The 22183-nt window shown below is 49.6% G+C and overlaps 1 protein-coding gene across 1 annotated transcript; it reads left to right on the forward strand.

The window, feature by feature from the left end:
* Positions 1-4529: 4529 nt before the first annotated feature.
* LOC133349699 (uncharacterized) lies at positions 4530-18233 on the forward strand. Its single transcript, XM_061563374.1, has 2 exons — positions 4530-4587; positions 14519-18233. The coding sequence occupies exon 2, from the start codon at positions 14529-14531 to the stop codon at positions 15888-15890; it is 1362 nt and encodes a 453-aa protein (XP_061419358.1). The 5' UTR covers positions 4530-4587; positions 14519-14528; the 3' UTR covers positions 15891-18233.
* Positions 18234-22183: the final 3950 nt, after the last annotated feature.

Genomic DNA, 22183 nt, shown 5'->3' on the forward strand with positions numbered 1-22183 from the left:
CTAATTCGCTTTCGATTTCACGTATCTTTATACAAAGTTTAGGCAATAAATAATTATTCTACGCCGCTTCGCAGTGCATTTGCTGCCTTGTGTCTTCGCCACCTCAAACAAAAAGGAACGTCTACCTTTACACTTCCTACTTAGGCTACATTAAACATTTCCCTGTGACTTTGGGGCCGTCCATAAATGACGTCACGCGATTTTGGACGATTTTGGACCCCCCCCCCTCGTCACACGGCGTCACAAAAAGTCAGACCCCCCCTCAAATATGACGTCACAAAGCTCTGCCCCCTCCCCCTCCAAATAAAACATGCTTCAAATCGCGTTAAACTATTGTCATTGTAGTGCGTATTTAATGTGCCGCTGCACTCTGATGTTGTAGGAGAAAACATTTATTAACAAGTCTATTTAATTAAGTAGAACGTGTTGTCTATCTATATATATATAAAATCGTTCATGTCTGTCTGTCTGTGTGTGTGTGTGTGGACTTTGGCCCATACGCACTTTCATTGGACGGCGGTTGCCCCTGGCAACGGCTAGCCACGCCTTCGCCGCTTTCATTGGACCTGGCAACGGCTAGCCACGCCTTCGCCAAGGGCTGCAGTTTCATTGGACGGCGGTTGCCCCTGCCAACGGCTAGCCACGCCTTCGCCACTTTCATAAGCTCCGTATTTAATTAAATAATAGCCATTACACAGTATTGTTGGAGCGCTAGGGGGGGGGGAAGGAACGCCACCCGTACCCTGCCTCTTCCAAGCCGACAATTTTAGGCGAGGCCGCAGGCTTTGCACGCTACTAGGCCTCGACACCCACCACGCCACTCTGAGGTAAATTCATCAAAGTTTTTCCTACTCTTCACTACACCCCTACCACAATGTGTGCTATTAATATTACTTTTAAACCCAACGCGCCAACAATCGATTACTTTAATGTTCACTGTACAAATACTCATTAAGCTGGGTGAGCGTACTGCCAGTCTATCATGTACACTGTAGCCTGCTTATTAAGCTCGGTGAGCGTACTGCCACTCTATCATGTACACTCTAGCCTGCTTATGAAGCTGAGTGCGTGTACTGGCAGTCTATAATGTGGACTCTTGCCTGGTTATTATAATCGATTCTTTATATGTTCTTTGTACAAACAGTCATTAAGCTGCTTGAGCGACCCCAGTTCGATTCCAACTCACGCCCACCACCGCTGACGATTATTTGAAACGGACCTGGCCCTCCCCTAGGTCCACTCAGCCTCAAAAGCGTAACTGCTGTCGTGTGTGAACATCGTCACTGGGGAGACAAAGGCGGCGGGGCATCGTGGATTCAAGTCCCGGGCGAAGCCGGGTCATGTGTATGTGTGTTTGTGTTTATGTGTATGTCTGTGTGTCTCTATGTATGTGTGTATGTATGTGTATGTATGTGTTTGTGTGTATGTGTGTCTGTATGTATGTGGGTTTTTTTTATGTCTTTATGTGTATGTCTGCGTGTCTCTATGTATGTGTGTATGTACCTGTGTGCATGTGTTTGTGTGTATGTATGTGTGTGTCTATGTATGTGTGTGTCTATGTATGTGTGTATGTGTGTGTATGTATGTGTGTTATGTGTCTGTCTGTGTCTGCATGTATGTGTGTGTGTATTGTGTATGTGTTTGTGTGCATGTATGTGTGTGTTTGTGTGTATGTGTATGTCTGTGTGTATGTGTTTGTGTGTATGTGTGTGTATGTATGTGTGTGTATGTGTTTGTATGTGTTTGTGTGTTTACGCTCGCATTACACAAATGTGTTGCTGGTCTAAGGCGTTCCTCGCACAGCATTGCCGCTTTATTATTTCAGTCGTTTACTGCCTTACGCACCCTGAAAGTCGTGTGTGTCTGCAGCAAGCGCGTGTATGTGTACCTATGGACGCGCGCGCGTGTGTTGTGTAGGGGGAACGGTAGTGTAGTGCTTAGCGTGCTGTCTGTGTCTGTGTGTGTGTGTGTCTGTCTGTGTCTGTCTGTGTGTGTCTGCGTGTGTCTGTGTGTGTGTCTGTGTGTGTGCGTGTGTGGTGTGTGGGGAGCGGTAGTGTAGTGCTTAGCGTGCTGTCTGTGTGTCTGTGTGTGTGTGTGTCTGTCTGTGTCTGTCTGTGTGTGTCTGCGTGTGTCTGTGTGTGTGTCTGTGCGTGTGTGGTGTGTGAGGAGCGGTGGGTGTAGTGCTTAACGCTACGCTGCGCTACCAACCCGGCGAACCCAGTTCCATTCCCGCTCACGGCCACCACCGGTGACGATTATTTGAACCTCCCCTAGGTCCACTCAACCTCAAACGAGTAACTGGTGTGGCGTATTAACATCGGCACTTGGGAGACAAAGGCGGCTGGGCGTGGTAGATCCAAGTCCCGGGCGAAGCCGGGTCATGTGTATGTGTTTATGTGTATGTATGTGTGTCTGTATGCATGTGTGTATGTATGTGTGTGTATGTGTTTGTGTGTATGTCTGTGTGTGTATGTATGTCGGTTTTGCCGCCGTGGTGGATCCAAGTCCCGGGCGAAGCCGGGTCATGTGTATGTGTTTATGTGTATGTCTGTGTGTCTGTATGCATGTGTGTATGTATGTGTGTGTATGTGTTTGTGTGTATGTCTGTGTGTGTATGTATGTCGGTTTTGCCGCCGTGGTGGATCCAAGTCCCGGGCGAAGCCGGGTCATGTGTATGTGTGTATGTGTTTATGTGTATGTCTGTGTGTCTGTATGCATGTGTGTATGTATGTGTGTGCATGTGTTTGTGTGTATGTATGTGTGTGTGTATGTATGTGGGTTTTTTTGTATGTGTTTATGTGTATGTCTGCGTGCCTGTATGTATGTGTGTATGTACGTCTGTGGATGTGTTTGTGTGTATGTATGTGTGTGTCTATGTATGTGTGTGTATGTGTTTCTGTGTTTGTATGTGTGTGTATGTATGTGTGTTATGTGTCTGTCTGTGTGTCTGCATGTATGTGTGTGTGTATTGTGTATGTGTTTGTGTGTGTTTATTATTTCAGTCGTTTACTGCCGTATGCACCCTGAAAGTCGTGTGTGTCTGCAGCAATGGACGCGCGCGCGTGTGTTGTGTAGGGGGAACGGTAGTGTAGTGCTTAGCGTGCTGCCTGTGTCTGTGTGTGTGTGTCTGTGTGTGTGTGTCTGTGTGTGTGTCTGTGTGTGTGTCTGTGTGTGTGCGTGTGTGGTGTGTGGGGAGCGGTAGTGTAGTGGTTAGCGTGCTGTCTGTGTGTGTGTTTCTGTCTGTGTGTGTCTGCGTGTGTCTGTGTGTGTGTCTGTGTGTGTGTCTGTGCGTGTGTGGTGTGTGAGGAGCGGTGGGTGTAGTGCTTAACGCTACGCTGCGCTACCAACCCGGCAAACCCAGTTCGATTCCCGCTCACGGCCACCACCGGTGACGATTATTTGAACCTCCCCTAGGTCGACTCTGCCTCAAACGAGTAACTTAACTACTGTAGCGTATTAACATCGCCACTGGGGAGACAAAGGCGGCCGGCCGTGGTAGATACAAGTCCCGGGCGAAGCCGGGTAGTACAGCTAGTATTTATTTAAAGTTGCGCATTTTGATGTGACGTCACATTTCTCAACTCCCCCCCCCCCCCTCGTCACACATCGTCACAAATGTCTGACCCCCCCCCCCCCCAGGTGCGTGACGTCATTTATGGACGGCCCCTTTGCAGACATATCGAATTCCAATTGTTTTCAACCCCAGCGAGCGAAAGCGGAAGAAATACGAAGCATCAGAGCGGTTAATTAATTTCCATAGTTAAACACAGTGCCACTGTGACATAACGTCACGTGGTTTCGGGCACAGTTCATGCAGTGCAGCGCTCAAATACTCCTCGATATTTACTAACAAAACGCAAATGTACATCTTTAATATTGCAGCGTACGCCCTAGGACGGACAAACAGAGCTAGTGTAGGGCTGTTACAGAGGGGCTGTTGGTGTAGGGCTGTATGCATAGGATCTAACGGATAACAAACACAGTGTGCGGGGGCTCCGTCAGTACACGGGGTGGTGCCCGCAACGACGTCCGCACCGGGCGGCGTGGGGGGGTTGTGATCTTCTGGGGGGGTATAAAAGGGGATGAGCCAGAGAGCTCGGGGTTCAGTCTTAGAGTAAATATGGGAAGACGGAAGACCGACCAGCTAGGCCCTGGACTCCCCTGGGACGCCGCCCTTATCAGGGCCGCGCAGGACCGAGCCAGTGGCGTGGTCCCGTGAACCAGAGTTAGTACTCTGGGACTCCGGGTACCGTAGCCCGACTGACCAGTGTCGGGCCAGATAGCCTCCCCGTTAGTGGAGGACTAGGGATAGGTCAGGGGTAGCTAATAGAATATTCCCAGCTATCCGGGTGAGGGGGCCGATACACCCCTCTAGTATTGTACGACCATTGTATAAATAAATACGTGTGCCTTACAACGGTGTCCAAGCGTCCTCAACGGTACTTCACTAGTAAAAAAATAATAATAAGAAAAAAAACCACCAGTTGCTACATTTCGTTGCGTGCGACTGCCTGCCATGCGACTAAAAGCGCCGCTGTCGAGCAACACGTGCCCGGGTTGCCCTGAGCAACGGCGCAGGTGCGACAGGTGAGAGCCCTTTGTGAGCACGTGGGCGTGGCAGTCGCCATGGCAACGCATTCACCACGCCGGGGAGGGGGGGAGAGGGGGGGTACGGTGGATGGGGGGGTACGAGGGGGGGGGGTACGAGGAGGGGGGGTACGAGGGGGGGGTACGAGGGGGGGGTACGAGGGGGGGGGGTACGAGGGGGGGGGTACGAGGGGGGGTACGAGGGGGGGGGGGTACGAGGGGGGTACGAGGTGGGGGGTACGAGGTGGGGGGTACGAGGTGGGGGGTACGAGGTGGGGGGTACGAGGTGGGGGGTACGAGGTGGGGGGGGATACGAGGTGGGGGGGGGGGATACGAGGTGGGGGGGGGATACGAGGTGGGGGAGGGGATACGAGGTGGGGGAGGGGATACGAGGTGGGGGGGGGGGATACGAGGTGGGGGGGGATACGAGGTGGGGGTGGGGATACGAGGTGGGGGGGGGGGATACGAGGTGGGGGGGGATACGAGGTGGGGGGGGGATACGAGGTGGGGGGGGATACGAGGTGGGGGGGGGGATACGAGGTGGGGGAGGGGATACGAGGTGGGGGAGGGGATACGAGGTGGGGGGGGGATACGAGGTGGGGGGGGATACGAGGTGGGGTGGGGATACGAGGTGGGGGGGATACGAGGTGGGGGGGGGGGGATACGAGGTGGGGGGGTGCGAGGGTGGGGGAATATGAGGGGGGGGCGAATACGAGGCGGGGGGGGGATACGAGGGGGGGGGGGGTACGAGGGGGGGTTTACGAGGGGGGGAGCGACTATACAGTGAGAAGTAAAAAAACTAAAAATAAAAAAATAACTTAATCAGGCTGCAGGGAGATTTAAAAAATCCGGGCTGGATCGACCAAAAGTCCGGAGCCTGGAACGCTAGGGGAACCGTCTGTGTGGATGTTTAGAATAGCGGAGCGGGGGGGGGGGGGTCCTAGTTCGAAGCAAAGTTCGCCGGTGTTTGCGCTGCACGAGTGATGGCTCAAGCGAGACCCACATTGTTGATGATGAGACCCTTGGCTGTCAAAACCCGGTGCACAGTTTTGCTTGTGCCGCTCACATGCTCGTGAAATGATTCGCTCCCAAAAAAATCAGTGGGCCCGATGGGGTTGTGTAAAAGAATGTTTTACTAAATAATTGAAAGTGCAGCGAGACGGATACATCAAAGCGATGCATTGTCCGCTTAGATATTGTGTTATGTAATTTGTCCTCGTCGTATATGAATGAACCAGGTGAGAGAAAGCCCCAGGTGAGTTCCATGTTCCACACACTCCATGCGTGTGAGTCGGGGCAGCTCACGCTCACACCTTCCCCTTACCTGCTCCACCCACCAACACGATCACAATCACCGCTAGCATCAACCCCGCATCCAAAGCCTCCTCCTACTCCGACTGCATTGGAGACAGGGGCCGGCTCGCTCCACTGCCTACATCAGAGACCTTCCACCAACTATCTCGACCAAACGTCTTCGGCATCTGTCGGCGTTCTGGTAAATAGAATTTAAATTCGTGTGTTTTTTTTTTAGTTTTGCCTCCGTTTGGACCTGCGTTGGGTGTATGTATGTATATTTTCTGTGTGTGCGTTACAAGTTGATTTTACGTAACCCGCCTCGATCTTAAAACGATTAATAACCTGTATTAATATTTACTTATCCAAGATAGACACGCTAAGTTCTTCTTGGTTTTTTCGGTAAAGTCACGTAGAAGGGAAGTAATAAAATAATAAAAATAAAATATAATAAAATAATATAATAAAATAATTTCTTATTTTATTACTTCCCTTCTACGTGACTTTACCGAAAAAACCAAGAAGATGAATCCCTGCAGTCACGAAAGCTTTAAATCGAAATTTTACACGCTAAGTTGTCAGACTCTTATTTTTCATAACGATCTTAAATTAGCTGTTCATTTGTTTAATTAAAGATGTTTTCACCCGATGGATGATGATGATGATGATGATAATAATGAGTTGTGTTTATTATGCAAATGCACGATTGAAACCGGGGCACCCGGGCCAATAAATTCCCCGCGTCTTGTGCGATTTTAGACGAATCGTGGCCGCCGGTCTCCCGTGTTCGTTACTGCCACCTCTTATAGATGTTTATACCCTATCATCATCATTATTATCATTAGTAATTGTTCTTTCTCCCAACGTCCTCTTTCGCCGCTGCAATTTTATGTTTTTTTGTGTTACGTGGAAAATCCCCGTTGAGGTCGTGAGTTTTTACAGGAGGTCGTGGATTCGATCACGACCCTTGACGCCTGCTGCTGTATATTTGGAGTTTGCGTGTCTCTCTCATCATCATCACGGTGGCTTGCAGATGTTAACTACCTCGCCTGGTGTACAGGAGGTCGTGGATTCGATCCCGACCCTGACGCCTGCTGTATATTTTGTATATTTGGATTTTGCGTGTCTCTCTCATTATCACGGTGGCTATGAGATGTTAACTACCTCGCCTGGTATACAGGAGGTCGTGGGTTCGATCCCAACCCTGACGCCTGCTGCTGTATATTTGGAGTTTGCGTGTCGCTCTCGCCCCGTGGTCACGTGAAATGTTTTTCCCTCCCGGTCCTCCGGTTTTCCCCGGCACATTTAGAAACATGGCATTGCGATGATTTTGCTGCTATAAATGTCCAAATGATGGGACCACTTTGTTGAGCGGCTATCATTTGTGGCCAGGTCGCTTCTGAAAAAGAAGTGAATGCCTCAGCGGGGTTTTGCCTGATAGGATGTGGTCGGTTTAGTTGTATTTGTATGCGTCTGGGTCATGTGTTTACCTCTCTTGTGCTTTCCACTACCATCGTGTTTGTTGTACTGTTTGTTGTGACGTTCTCACCCCGCGCCCCTTCTGGACATCCGCGAACACGAGCTTAATAGCGCATCGGATTCCTCCAGTATAAATAAAGATTCTGATTCTGCTTCTGCTATGGTGGCAGCCACGGAGCCCAGCCAGCAGCCAGCCGGCCAGCCAGGAGGGAGGGAAACGCCGAGGCTATTAGCTTCTTGTTAATAGGAGTGCGATCGATGATTGACGATTTCACTGACGGCTACTCATTAAGTGAGCGTGTTTGACACTAACAATGGTGGGGGGAGGGAGGGAGGGAGGGGCTCTGCGTCGAGACAGGTAGAGATTGGCATGAAATGAAATATCGGTGACAGGTCGAAATTACATTTGGGATATTCATTTAGTAAATATTTGGTGTGTGTTGGGAGGGGTTGGGGTACCACGTTTAAGGTCACGGCTATCATCACTCCCGATTATTATGATGACGTGGGTCTGCTCCCCGCGCTGACCAGAGTGGTGAAGTATGGTCAGTGCCGGGTGGAGAAGGCCCTTCATCAAGGAATGGATTCGCAAAGGGCTGTCTGTGCATTGAGGTGCGCCTGGTGGGGCACAATGTGGGTAAACTGCACAAATCTGGCTGTCGGCCTGATGAAGCTAGTTGTAATTACTGACGAAACGTCGTACTCAGATTGTAAATGTTGTGGCTTGGCTCTCCAACACACCGGTGTGGCTGTACTAGTGACGACTTGGCCATGTTCTGTTTACGTGACAAACCTTTACTAACTGGCTGTGTCGGGTGGTGGCGGGTTTAACGACACAGTTATATCTGCCCAGTTGGTTGGCGCTCTCACAAGGCGCGGGTGACACGTGCACACACAAGACAAAGATCCCCCGTGTAGCCTTTAACAGACTGTAGGGGCAAGTGCTGTTAGCGAGCACCTCTGAAGGCCGGCACGGCACACGAGGGGGTGGGTGGCCAACACCATTCACGGCCGCCTTTGTCTCCCCAGTGGCGACGTTTACACACCGCACCTGATGGTAACACGATGTAACACTATTTTTGTTCCTGGGTAGTAAGTGTTATTTTTAAATTGCTTATGCCTAAACAGTATAGAAAATGGTTATTATTTCCCACAAACGTTGCTTTTGTGACCAGGACTTTATGTGAAGGAATGACACAAATGCACACCACGTTTTCTCATTGAAAATAGTTACATTTAAAAATATCACTGTCCTGGTCACAAAAGCAAAGTTTGTGGGGAATAATAGCCACTTTCTGTACTTTTGAGGCATAAGAAATTAGGAGATAACACGTATAACATTTTTTTTGTTCCACATTGTAATTATTGGTGAAATTATCTGCTTATAGCGTGCATTATCAATGATAGTACTCCTGTTGCTGATTGAATTCCTGCTGCTGTTGCTGATGATGCTCATGCTACTGCTCATGATGCTGCTGCTGATGAATTGTTGATGATGTTTTGAAGATGATAGATACTATATTCTTGGTTCTTTCGGTAAAGGCACGTAGAAGGGAAGTAATAAAATAATATAAATATAATACAATTACAATTCTCACGACGTTTCGACTGCAACACAAGCAATCATCATCAGGTGTGAAATTCACAGCAAGAAAAAAAAATTATTTACCGAAAGAACCAAGAATATGAATCCCTGCAGTCACGAAAGCTTTACATCAAAATGATAAATACTGCTGATGACGATGATTCTACTGTTGACGATATTGCTACTGCTGCTGATGATGATTCTGAATATTCTTCTGCTCATGATGCGACTGCTCTTGACACTGATGCTACTGCTGATGCTGCTGCTGATGTTACTAATAATGATGCTGATTATCATTATGCTGATGCTGCTGCGCTAGTGATGATGACACTGATGATTCTGCTACTAATGTTGCTGCTGCCACTGCTGCTGATTATGATGCGGATGCTGCTGCTGCCGCTGCTGCTGATGCTGCTGATGATGCTGCTGCCACTGCCGATGCTACTGCCACTACTGCTAATTATGATGATGATGCTGATGATGCTGCTGCCAATGTTACTACGACTGCTGCTGATTATGATGATGCTACTAATGATTATGGTACTGATGATAATGCTGCCGCCGATGCTACTGCCACTGATTATGATGATGCTGCTGATGATAATGCTGATGCTGATGATTTTCATGCTGCTGCTGATGCTGCTGCCAATGCTACTGCCACTGTTGCTAATTATGATGATGCAGCTGATTATGATGATGCTACTGATGATGATGATGATGATGCTGATGATGATGTGGCTGCCACTGCTACTGCTGCTGATTATGATGATGCTACTGATGATGATGATGATGCTGCCGCTGCTACTGTCACTGCTGTTGATTATGATGATGCTGCTGATTATGATGATGCTGCTGCTGATGATGCTGCTGCTGATGATGCTGCTGTTGCTGATGATACTGCTGCTAATGCTGATGCTACTGCTGATGATGCTGCTGATGCTGCTGCTCATGCTGCTGCTGCTGATGCTGCTGCTGCTGATGATGCTGCTGCTGCTGATGATGATGCTGCTGATGTTGCTGCTGCTGATGATGCTACAGATGCTGATGCTGCTGCTGCTGATGATGCTGCTGCTGCTGATGATGCTGCTGTTGATGCTGCTGATGATGCTGCTGCTGATGCTGCTGCTGATGATGATGCTACTGCTCCTGATGCTGCTGCTGGTGCTCATGATGGTGCTGATGATGCTGCTGCTGATGATGCTACTGATGCTGCTGCTGATGCTATTGATGCTGCTGCTGATGATGCTACTGATGCTGATGATGCTGCTGCTGCTGATGATGCTGCTGCTGATGCTGCTGATGATGCTGCTGCTGATGCTGCTGCTGATGATGATGCTACTGATGCTGATGCTGCTGATGCTACTGATACTGATGCTGCTGCTGCTGATGCTACTGATGCTGATGATGATGCTGCTGCTGCTGATGATGCTGCTGCTGATGATGCTGCTGCTGCTGATGATGCTGCTGCTGATGCTGCTGCTGATGATGCTGCTGATGCTGCTACTGCTGATGATCATGCTGCTGCTGCTGCTGCTGCTGCTGATGATGATGATGATGCTGCTGCTGCTGATGATGCTGCTGCTGATGCTGCTGCTGCTGATGCTGCTGCTGATGATGCTGGAGGGAAGTGTCTCCATCCGCTATTTCACAAAAGGAAGTTCCGGCTGTAACTCTCTCCTACTGTGTGTACACAAACCAGAACGTTTACAATGTCGTTTGCAACGTCGATTGGCACATTACTGTCGACTCAAATCTTCCTCTACTTGTTTGTTTAAAAAAAGAAAAGGAAATATATGTTTTATTCAAATCTCAGTCTTACGTGAGTCTGTGTACTCTATGCACATATCCGTGTCTCTATGTGAGTCTATGGATCTCTTTGTAAGTCTACGTATGTATATGGGTCTTTATGTAAGTCTATGTGTCTCTGGGAGTATGTATATGTACGTCTATGGGTCTGTGTGTGTCTATGGGTCTCTGTGCGAGTCTATGGGTCCCTATGTGAGTCTGGGTCTCTGAGTATATGGGTCTCTATGCGAGTCTATGGGTCTCTGTATGATTCTATGGGTATCTGCAAGTCTATGGGTCTCCAAGCGAGTCTATGGGTCTCTATGCGAGTCTATGGGTCTCTATGCGAGTCTATGGGTCTCTATGCGAGTCTGTGGGTCTCTATGCGAGTCTATGGGTCTCTATGCGAGTCTGTGGGTCTCTATGCGAGTCTGTGGGTCTCCATGCGAGTCTATGGGTGTCTATGCGAGTCTATGGGTGTCTATGCGAGTCTATGGGTCTACGTGCGAGTCTATGGGTCTCTATGCGAGTCTATGGGTCTCTATGCGAGTCTATGGGTCTCTATGCGAGTCTATGGGTCTCTATGTGAGTCTATGGGTCTCTATGCGAGTCTATGGGTCTCTATGCAAGTCTATGGGTCTCTATGCGAGTCTATGGGTCTCCATGCAAGCCTATGGGTCTCTATGCGAGTCTATGGGTCTCTATACGAGTCTGTGGGTCTCTATGCGAGTCTATGGGTGTCTATGCGAGTCTATGGGTCTACGTGCGAGTCTATGGGTCTCTATGCGAGTCTATGGGTCTACGTGCGAGTCTATGGGTCTCCATACAAGTCTATGGGTCTCTATGCGAGTCTATGGGTCTACGTGCGAATCTATGGGTCTCTATGCGAGTCTATGGGTCTACGTGCGAGTCTATGGGTCTCCATGCAAGTCTATGGGTCTCTATGCGAGTCTGTGGGTCCCCGTGAAAGACAGATGACGGGGCCGAGGTGCATCGACTCCGCTGGGCTCGAGGAGCGGTTCGAGCACTCGCGCGGCGGACAAAAAAAACTTGGAACCGATTTAATCCCTTGGGGGGGGGTTTGGTTCCTCGACGGGACCGGGCCATCGTGAATAAGCTAACCACTCGCACCCCCCCCCCCTCTCCCGGCACCTCCGTATCTGCCACGGCCACGGCACGCGTTCTCTCGCGTCGAGAGACACGCGCAAGAGAAGAGGAGAGGAGGAAGTCATCTTGCGGCTGCGCGTGCGGCCGTTTCGATGAGGACACAAAAGACACAAGATCCACCCCTCGCCCCCCATTAGGACACCCACCCACAATGTAACACATCCAGACAAAGATCCCCCGTGTAGCCTTTTTACAGTTGGGGCAAGTTGCTGTCACACCTATGAAGGCCGGCACGGCACACGAGGGGGGGGGGGGTGGCCTGCACTGCGCTCGGCCGCCTTTGTCTCCCCACTGCTGATGTTTACACACCGCAACAGGCATGTACTCATCTGAGGCTGAGTCGACCTAGACCAGGGGTCGGCAACCTACGGCTCCGGAGCCGCATGCGGCTCTTTACGGGCTGCTTCTTGACGATATGCACGTATGTACTCAGATGCATTGCGGCTCTTGAAATACTGAATTTTGTACCGAATTGGAAAGAAATGGCTCTTCTTGTTATTTTGGTTGCCGACCCCTGACCTAGGGGAAGCCCAGGATCGAGTCGAGTAATGGTCACCGGTGTTGGGTGGCCGTGGGTGGGAGTCGAACTCGGGTGAACCGGGTTCGTAGCGCAGGGCACGAACCACCGCTGCCCACAGAGCCACACTCCCATGCACTCTCTAGCAAAGTTCCGCGTTGATTCCCAATGTGCTGTATCATCATCATCATCAATATATATGAAAGGCAAATTTGTGAATATGTGTGTCTGTTCAAAATGTTTAGCGTACTTCCCGACATGCAAAAAACTTGAAATTTGCCATGTGGGTACAGTACTTTCCAGACTGTACACCATGCAACAATTATAAAAATTGACTTTTGTATTTTTTGGGGGGGGGAGGGGGGCACAATAATGCATATATCTTAATTCTAGATTTGAAGCTTTCGTGAGTGCAATGATTCATCTTCTTAGGTATTTTCGGTAAAGTCACGTAGGTAAAACATTAAAATTATTTTAAAATTAAAATTATTTTATTTTACTTTTATTAATTTTAATGTTTTACCTACGTGACTTTACCAAAAATACCTAAGAAGATGCATATATTTTGCATGGCAAGTGAGCTGTGATGTCACAGCTGTCAAGTGACCCGTGTGCAGAAGCGTCGCGCAGTGTGCCTGCTGACGTCACGCACCCCCCCCCCCCAACTCTCCGCGAGTAAAGCGCCATACAAATGTGTTGCAGGTCTAAGGCGTTCTTCGCGCAGCATTGCCGCTTTATTATTTCAGTCGTTTACTGCCGTACGCACCCTGAAAGTTGTGTGTGTCTGCAGCAAGCGCGTGTGTGTGTACCTATGGACGCGCGCACGTGTGTGTGAGTGTGGGGGGAGCGGTGGTGTAGTGGTTAGTGCGCTGTCTGTGTGTTTGTATCTTGTCTGTGTGTGTGTCTGTGTGTGTGTCTGTGTCTGTCTGTGTGTGTGTCTGTGTGTGTGGGGGGGAGCGGTAGTGTAGTGGTTAGTGCACTTTCTGTGTGTTTGTCTTGTCTGTGTGTGTGTCTGCGTGTGTGTGTCTGTGTGTGTGGGGAGCGGTGGTGTAGTGGTTAGCGCGCTGCGCTACGAACCTGGCGACCCGAGTTCGTTCCCGCTCACGGCCACCACCGGTGACGATTATTTGAAGTTTTGAACCGCTCCTGGGCCTCCCCTAGGTCGACTCAGCCCCAAACGAGTAACTGGTGTGGTGTGTGAACATCGTCACTGGGGAGTCAAAGTTGAATCCAAGTCCCGGGCGAAGCCGGGTAGTAAAGCTAGTGCAGTATATACATAGACTGTTGTACGGTACGCACGCTGAGACAAAGATCCCCCGTGTAGCCTTCACGGACTGTAGGGGAAAGTGCCGTTAGCGAGCACCTATGAAAGGTTGGAACGGCACACGATGGGATGGGTGGCCAACACCACGCCCGGCCGCCTTTGTCTCCCCAGTGGCCATGTTTACTACACACCGCACCAGGTACTCATTTGAGGCTGAGTCGACCTAGAGGAGGCCCAGGAACGGTTCAGGTAATCGTCACCGGTGTTGGCCGTGAGCGGGTATCGAACTCGGGTCGTCGGGTTTCCGTAGCACAGCGTAGCGCTAAGGGGCTGTCCATAAATGACGTCACGCAATTTTTGACGTCACAGGGCGTCATAAAAATCAGACCCCCCCTCAAATATGACGTCACAAAGCTCTGCCCCCCCCCCCCCAAAATAAAACATGCTTCAAATCGCTTTAAACTATTGTCATTGTAGTGCGTATTTAATGTGCCGCTGCACTCTGATGTTGTAGGGGAAAACATTTATGAAAAAGTCTATTTAATTAAGTAGAACGTGTTGTCTATACTTATTTAAAGTTGCGCATTTTGATGTGACGTCACATTTCTCACCCCACCCCCCCCTCGTCACACATCGTCACAAATGTCTGACCCCACCCCCTCCCCCCAGGTGCGTTACGTCATTTATGGACGGCCCCTAACCGCTACACCACCACCACAAAGATAAATATAAAGATTCCCCATATAGCCTTAACAGACTGTAGGGGCAAGTGCTGTTAGCGAGCACCTCAATCACTCACACACACTTACTCACTCACGCTCCCTTTCCTCCCATCTCTCAGAGTCGAGACCATGTCCCACAACGGCACCCCCCTCCTCCTCCTGCTGCTGCTGCTGCGTCTCTGCGTCTCCTCGTCCTTCTCTCCGCCCAAGACCACCGCCAACAAATCTCCTCCGCGGTGCCGCACGTGCAAGCCCACTGCCTGGAACGCCACCGACCCCGGCTCCTGCTGCCTCAACGTCTCTGGCTCGGGCTGCGCGCGCTCCCTCGAGCAACTCAGGGCGACCTTCAACTTCACGTCGCTCCAAGTCTTCGACCTGTCCCACTGCGGCCTGCGCGTCGTGGACATCCCCGCAGTTCCGGCCCTGCGCACCGTCTACCTCGTCGGGAACGCCTTGACCACGTTGCCCGAGCCGTTCCTCGGCGAGGCTCGTGACCTCGACGAGGTCTACCTGGGCGAGAACGAGTTGACGCACCTGCCGCGGTCCATCGCCCACAGGGGGCTGACCGCTCTGGACGCGAGGGGCAACCCCATCGCGTGCGACTGCGACTTGTACGAGGCGGTGAAAAGGATGGCAGAGGTGCAGTATTCGTCGTCGTCGTCGTCCGGGCCACAGATCTTCGTCGACTGCGCGATTCCGGAGAGTTTGTCGGGACAGTCCTTGACCAATGTGTCACGCGAACACATCTGCAAGGAGTCACACACGGCGGTGTACGCGTGCGTAGGGACCGTCGCGGTGGCTCTGATAATCGCCACGCTCTACCTGGGATGCAAGCGCCACCTCGACCCCGTCATCTCCTCCTGCTGCTCCTCCTCCTCCTGTCGCCGCTGCTGCCCCAGCCACAAGTCGGGCCTCAACTCTCGAATCCGCGGCTCTGATGCCCAGCACGACAGCTACATCTACAGGCCGAGCCCTCGGCGAGAGAGAGAATTCGGCGGAGGAGGTGACCGGGCGAATGCCGGCACGTGTGACCCGAGCCCCTACGAGAATTGGCCCCTCGCAAAGGCGTCGTCGTCCTCGTCGGCCTCGTTGTCCGCAGAAGCATCGGCGGCGACAGCAGCGGCGGCGGCGTCAGGCCCGGGTGGGTCGAGGTCAGACCTCTCGGCCGCGGTGTCGGCGGGGTTCGATCGGCGTGCCGGGTTGCTGCTGCAGCTGGGCACGGAACGCCCCGAGTCTGAGTATCAGAACCTTCCCACGCCGAACAGATCCAAGGAGCATGCGCCGACGATGATGGAGGAGACGGATGTGCACGTGGAAGGTGAAGATGAGCAGGAGGAGCAGGAGCACGAGGAGGAGGTGTCCATATACGTGAATCTACCCGCGCCTGATCATTACTACAGCCTGGTGCCACCCGTGCACGTGTCGGATGATGATGGTGGCGGTGGTGTTGGTGGTGGTGGCAGTGCCGGCGAGCAGGAGGTGAGGAGATAGGGCAAGTTGAGGAAGCCGTGATGGGAGAGCCAAGGACGGTGGTCGCTTCTCCAGATGAATTGAAGATCGGCGGTGCCTGGTGATGAAGAGATTGTTGGGGTACGTGACGGTGGTGATGGTGGTGGTGGACGTCTTTTTCAAAAACATGACCGGGATGGAGCGGTTTTTTTTCGTTTGTATCGATTTATTTTTTTATTGTTAAACTTGTTTACCCAGGAAAGTTTGACATAGCCTCGTGACATTTATTTTATTTTCAGGAGGGTTCTGATCGCTCCCGCGTGTATAATACAATTAACTTCTATTTTTATCAAACTTATCAAATTTGTCACCGTGACGCCGGCACGCAGTGGCCTACTCTTGCCAGTGACGCCACGCGATCTTCAAACGACCACTGTGCTGCAGACGGCCGCGTATTTTGACGGTCAATACACCCGGCGTATTAATCGGGGCCGCGGTTTTTATTTGAACCGCGAAGACTCTCCAACAACGAGCCGCGAACGCACTCCCGCTGGGCCGTGTCACTGCCCATCGATAGTTCTGGATTGTTGTCATCATCATCATCATCGTCAGCATCATTAGCAATAGCAGCGTCGTCATAATCAGCAGCGTCGTCATAATCAGCATCAGCTTACAATCATCACCACCACCATCAATGATCATTCGCATTATCAGCAAGAGCAGCAGAAATCACCGCCACTATCGACGAATCATCAAAATGAGGGTATTAAAGCCACTTCACATCCAGTTCCGGATTATGCTAGTCGCAAAAGTAGCTACATATGCTACGGGCCCCGCACTTTCAAGGGCCCCACGCTAAATGATTTCAAGCTATCAATTCCTGTTCAGTGATTCTGCACTTGCTCTATTACTATAGTACTATACTGCCTTCAACTTTTATGAACGACTGGGTGTTTAAGGTTAGCTATTTGTCGTATTTAACACGTAGGCTTTCGCGACCAATATTAATCGTAAAGGTTTTTAAGTTAGATCGCGTTATTTATAAATGTGTCGTAACCCTCCACCACCCGACACGGCCAGTGAGTAAAAAATGTGTCACTTTGACAAAAGACAAAATAGTTCACTACTTTAGCCCAGTAAGATTTGGTACAGTACACAAAATTCAAAAACTAGTATCTTGCACTAAAGACGAATTACCTGAATTAATAACAGAAAGTGTATATCGGATTAATTGTTTATATGGCAGATGCTGTATTGGACAGACGGGACGTAACATCAGCGTAAGACTAAAAGAACACCAAAGAAATATTAAATTATCTCAAACACAACTGTCGGCAGTGGCAGAACATGCTTGCCAACAAGGACACTCAATTGATTTTGATAACGTTGAAGTGTTGTGTAAAACTAATTATTACTGGCCAAGACTAATTAGAGAATCCATTGAAATTGAGAGAAATACAAATAACTTTAATCGCTCTGACAGCTACAGGCTTAGTGCGGCCTGGAAGCGTATTATTAAATAATACATATTACAATTCCTTATAGGGGAAACACATACTAATTAACCGATTACAAACATAGTATATAATTACAATAACCATCTCCCCCCTTCCGCCCCCTTCTGATCTCTGCGCCTGCTTGGGTATAATGATTGGGTTAAGTTGTTGAATAATACACATTACAACTAATTACTAATCTACAACTGATTGCTAATCATAACAATTGACTGATTACTAATCTATTATATAATTACAATACCCCCCCCTCCGCCTCAAATCACTGCGCCTGAATGGGTTTCATTATTCTGGCTAATTGCCCGATGATGCTGGTTGATATAATGACCAGCGAAACGTCGTACTACTCAAAAATTGTAAATGTTGTGGATTCACTCTTCAACACACCGGTGGGCTAAAGCAGTGAACTATTTGTCTTTTGTCCACGTGACACATTTTTTACTGATTGGCCGTGTCGGGTGGTGGAGGATTGCGACACATTTATAAATAACGCGATTTAACCCAAAAACCTTTATTATGATTTGTCGTATTATCTGTCTGTATAGCAAATAAAAAAAAGACAATTACTTTACTGTGCAAGTAAAACATTTTGTGTTCTAATATTTACGTGTTTTATTTTTTATTTAGGGCCCCTTTAAAACATATGCTACAGGCCTCGCACTAGCTTAATCCGGCACTGCTCCCATCGTCATCATCATCATCGGCTCCAACTCATGATAATGATTAATCAGCTGCACCCAATCATCATCAGCAACTGGTAGCCATTAATCAGCAGCAATGAACAATCAATTATCATCAGCCCCGCCATCGAACCATCATCATCCGCATCACTGTCATCGGGAAATTATCATCATTACCAACAGCCAGTCATCATCATTCTAGATTAGAAGCTTTCGTGACTGCAAGGATTCATATTCTTAGGTTTTTTCGGTAAAGTCACGTAGGTAAAAATTTTAAATTAATAAAAGTTAAATAAAAATAAAATAAAAATCACGACGTTTCGGAGGCAACACAAGCTTCCGTCTTCAGGTGGAACAGTCACAGCCCGATAGCTGTATCACGTGAGAGGAGTTTGTGTTGCGTCCGAAACGTCGTGATTTTTATTTTATTTTTATTTTATTAATTTACATTTTTTACCTACGTGACTTTACCGAAAAAACCTAAGAATAGTCATCATCATCCCTCCGTCGACTCTAAATTGGTTACAAATCGAGGCCTATCCGGACGTTGTGTGGCGAGTGTTCTCACCAGGAGTTGGTGAAACGCTCCCGAAATCTCCCGTCAAAAATAAAAGCGTTAGAGGCGCGGTCTTGAAATCGATCACATGCTCACTGCTCGGGGAGGGTCTCCCACTCGTGGGAGCCTCTGGAGAGAGGCTATTCTTGGCCTACTCTTCCACTCTGGACATATGTCAGGGAAGAACTGTAGTCATTCCACACATCACTAATGAGGAATGTATTCTTTGGTTCTTTCGGTAAAGTCACGTATAAAGATAAAATATTAAATTAAATTAAATACTAGCATACAACGTTTCGATGGCAACACAAGCAATCATCATCAGGTATAAATTAAATGGAAACACAAATCTAGTATACTTAGAAATGTAATGTAATACAACAGAGAGTCGGATAACATAACAGTCAACACCCTATCTGGTTGATTACGTTCTTCCTGAGAATGCTAAATTTGAGAGAGAGATTAAACACAGAACCAGAAACATAGACAGACATATAAGCAGACAGATATCACAGAGATACATATGTATGTTTCTAGTTCTGTGTTTAATCTCTCTCTCAAATTTAGCATTCTCAGGAAGAACGTAATCAACCAGACATTACATTTCTAAGTATACTAGATTTGTGTTTCTATTTAATTTATACCTGAGGATGATTGCTTGTGTTGCAATCGAAACGTCGTATGCTAGTATTTAATTTATTATTTTATCTTTATACGTGACTTTACCGAAAGAACCAAAGAATCATTCCTGCAGTCACGAAAGCTCAAATTTAAGTTTGAATGAGGAATGTGTTTAAAGAAATCCGAGTTTTCCTTCAACTCTACTGGCTCCCCATTCACGACACCGCTGTCTTTTCAAATATGACCGCTAGTTCGTGGGTCCCTTCATGCTCTTGCCACACCTCATATCGCCTCTGTCATCTCCTTCCATGCCCCCTCTCGTCTTGCAATCTCCTCTCTCTCTCTCTGTCCCTCCTCACCGTGCCCAGTCCCCGTGTTTGATCCCTATCCCTCCTTGCACCCCTCCACTGGAATCAACTTCCCCTGTGCATTACGCAGTCCTCCTCCTTAACCTCTTTCCGTTCCTCTCTTAAAGCCTCGCCACGTCCCCATTCCCTTCCTCTTCCCTCCCTTATCCTCTCCACTCCTTCCTGCCCCCCCCCCCCTCATAGCCAGTTCGTGATCCCAAAGTACCCCCCTCTCTCGCTGCTGTCACTCATTCCTCGATCCTTGTTACGCCCCTGGCACCTGCGCCGTTCCATTCCGCGTCACCGTATCGTGAGGCGCGTCGCGAAGCCTTGAGTGGAGGCGCCTTGAGTAGAGGCGATTGCACTGCTGCCCCAAGAGGGACTGTGGTCATCTCAAAGCCGCCCCACTTCCACTGCTCCCCCCCCAACTCACCCCTCCCTACCCCCCGCCCACCCCCACAACCTCCACCTAAAGCAGCCCAACCCACCCACCCCCCCCCCCCTGTGCACAAGGGGGAGTGGTGCGGTGCTGGGCCAACACGAGAGAGGCGAGGGCCTTCAAAAGGGAAAGGTGCCGAAACGTAAGAGGCCGCGGGTGGTGGAGGGTTGGGGTGGAGGATTAGCACAGCGGAGGGTCTTCTCTTGTCTTCAGCCGTCCTCGATCAGAGGGGTTGAACCGCAACCACGGCCAATCCTTCGCCACTGACTCATATCCCCTACCTATCCTCTCGTTGTCTGTTCCCGCGTGAGCCTCGTCCACCACGCTTTGACGTTATCCATCCGCGGAATCCCTCTGTGGTCTTCCTCGCGCACTTGAGCCGGGCATTGTGCCCTTACAATCTCCCTTTTACAAACAAAAGGCCGGACGGCTTAATGGGAGAGAGGCCCCAAAGAGGACGTGGCCAACAGAGGTTTTGGCCTTCCCTACAGAGGTGTGGACCTTCCCTACAGAGGTGTGGACCTTCCCTACAGAGGTGTAGACCTTCCCTACAGAGGTGTGGCGCTTCCCTACAGAGGTTTGGACCTTCATTACAGAAGTTTGGAGCTTCCCTACAGAGGTGTGGACCTTCCCTTTGACTTCAAGTGATACAAGCATAGAATCGGACACCTGTGGCAGGCAGCAGCGTGACTTCAGTGCTGTAGACGTGGCTGCAGGTCAACTTAGTAGTTTACAGTACATTGTATATGTAATGGGTTCAACTGAGTCGTAGACGTAGACTTGGAGGCATCACACACGGGGTAACTTTCCCCTTAACAGAATAACAACCTATGGTGGTGACCACCAGGTTAACTACACTAGTAACTACACGAGTCACAACGTAACTTGTGTAGTTAACCGGGTGGTGGCCACCAGTCTAGCTACACTAGTCACTACGTAACTGGTGTAGTTAACCGGGTGGTGACCACCAGTCTAGCTACACTAGTCACAACGTAACTGGTGTAGCTAACCGGGTGGTGACCACCAGTCTAGCTACACTAGTCACTACGTAACTGGTGTAGTTAACCGGGTGGTGACCACCAGTTTAGCTACACTAGTCACTACATAACTGGTGTAGTTAACCGGGTGGTGACCACCAGTTTAGCTACACTAGTCACAATGTAACGGCTACTACGGACCGGGACCAACAGCTTTGGCCCGGGTCCACGTGTTGGAGACTCGTTGAACGGAGAACGAAGATGAAGGTTTCTTACAGGATGAACAACAACCGGGACCCGGCTGATATTCTCTGCGGCGTGGCCGGCTCTGCCCTTGGCCACGACCACCTTCCAGAACCCTCGGGAAGGATCTGGGTCCCAATCACGTGACCACCTCTAGCCCCCGCTTGGGGCCCCTTTGTAGACTTAACTGGTCACGTGTCCTCCCGGGTCAACCAGAGCGCCATGGCCTCGAGTTACCCCCATCCTTCTGCCTGCACCCACACACCCTGTCCTGTAGGGTCGGCACTGCACGCCAAGCGTGGTGCCATCCAGCGCTATCAATCAGCGCTCACCGGGCCCCTCTCGAGCCGGCACTGCACCCAGCATGTTGACATCCAGCGATGTCACTACATAAATAAGAGTAAAACAATAACCTGTCTGTTATATTAGAGTAATACCGAATAATGGTTAAATACGGCTCTGTCACTCCACTGCTGGATGAAGGCCTTCCCCCACGTCATGTCCGTAACGGACACGTTGTTTGACTATACTTCACCACTTTGATCGGTGCAGATTGTTGATGAATGGATCGGTGTTGCACAGGATCGGTTCAGTTCAGATATCACTTTCCACTGGTTGTTGTTGTTGTTGTTGGCCGTGAGCCGGGAATTAAACTCGGGTAGCTTGAGCTGCCAACAGTTTCCCGAGCTCTGCGGTCCTCTGTATATTCAGTTATTTGCCAAATAATGAGTGCCTACATTTAGCAGGAAATTGAAACTACAAATTATTTAAACACATTTTTTATTTTACCAGGTAAGACCCACTGAGCTATATGGATCTTTTGCAGAAGTGACCTGGTCACAAGTGACAGCTCAGCGAGGTGGCTTGCCATCACGTGGAAATGTAAAGCAGCCAAATTACTCTAAACGCGTGTTCATAAATGTGGAGGGAAAAACCGGAGGACCCGGATAAAAATACA

This window comes from Lethenteron reissneri, chromosome 4 (assembly GCF_015708825.2).
Source record: "Lethenteron reissneri isolate LAM-NWPU_2019-01 chromosome 4, ASM1570882v1, whole genome shotgun sequence".
In the NCBI taxonomy this organism is placed as follows: domain Eukaryota; kingdom Metazoa; phylum Chordata; class Hyperoartia; order Petromyzontiformes; family Petromyzontidae; genus Lethenteron; species Lethenteron reissneri.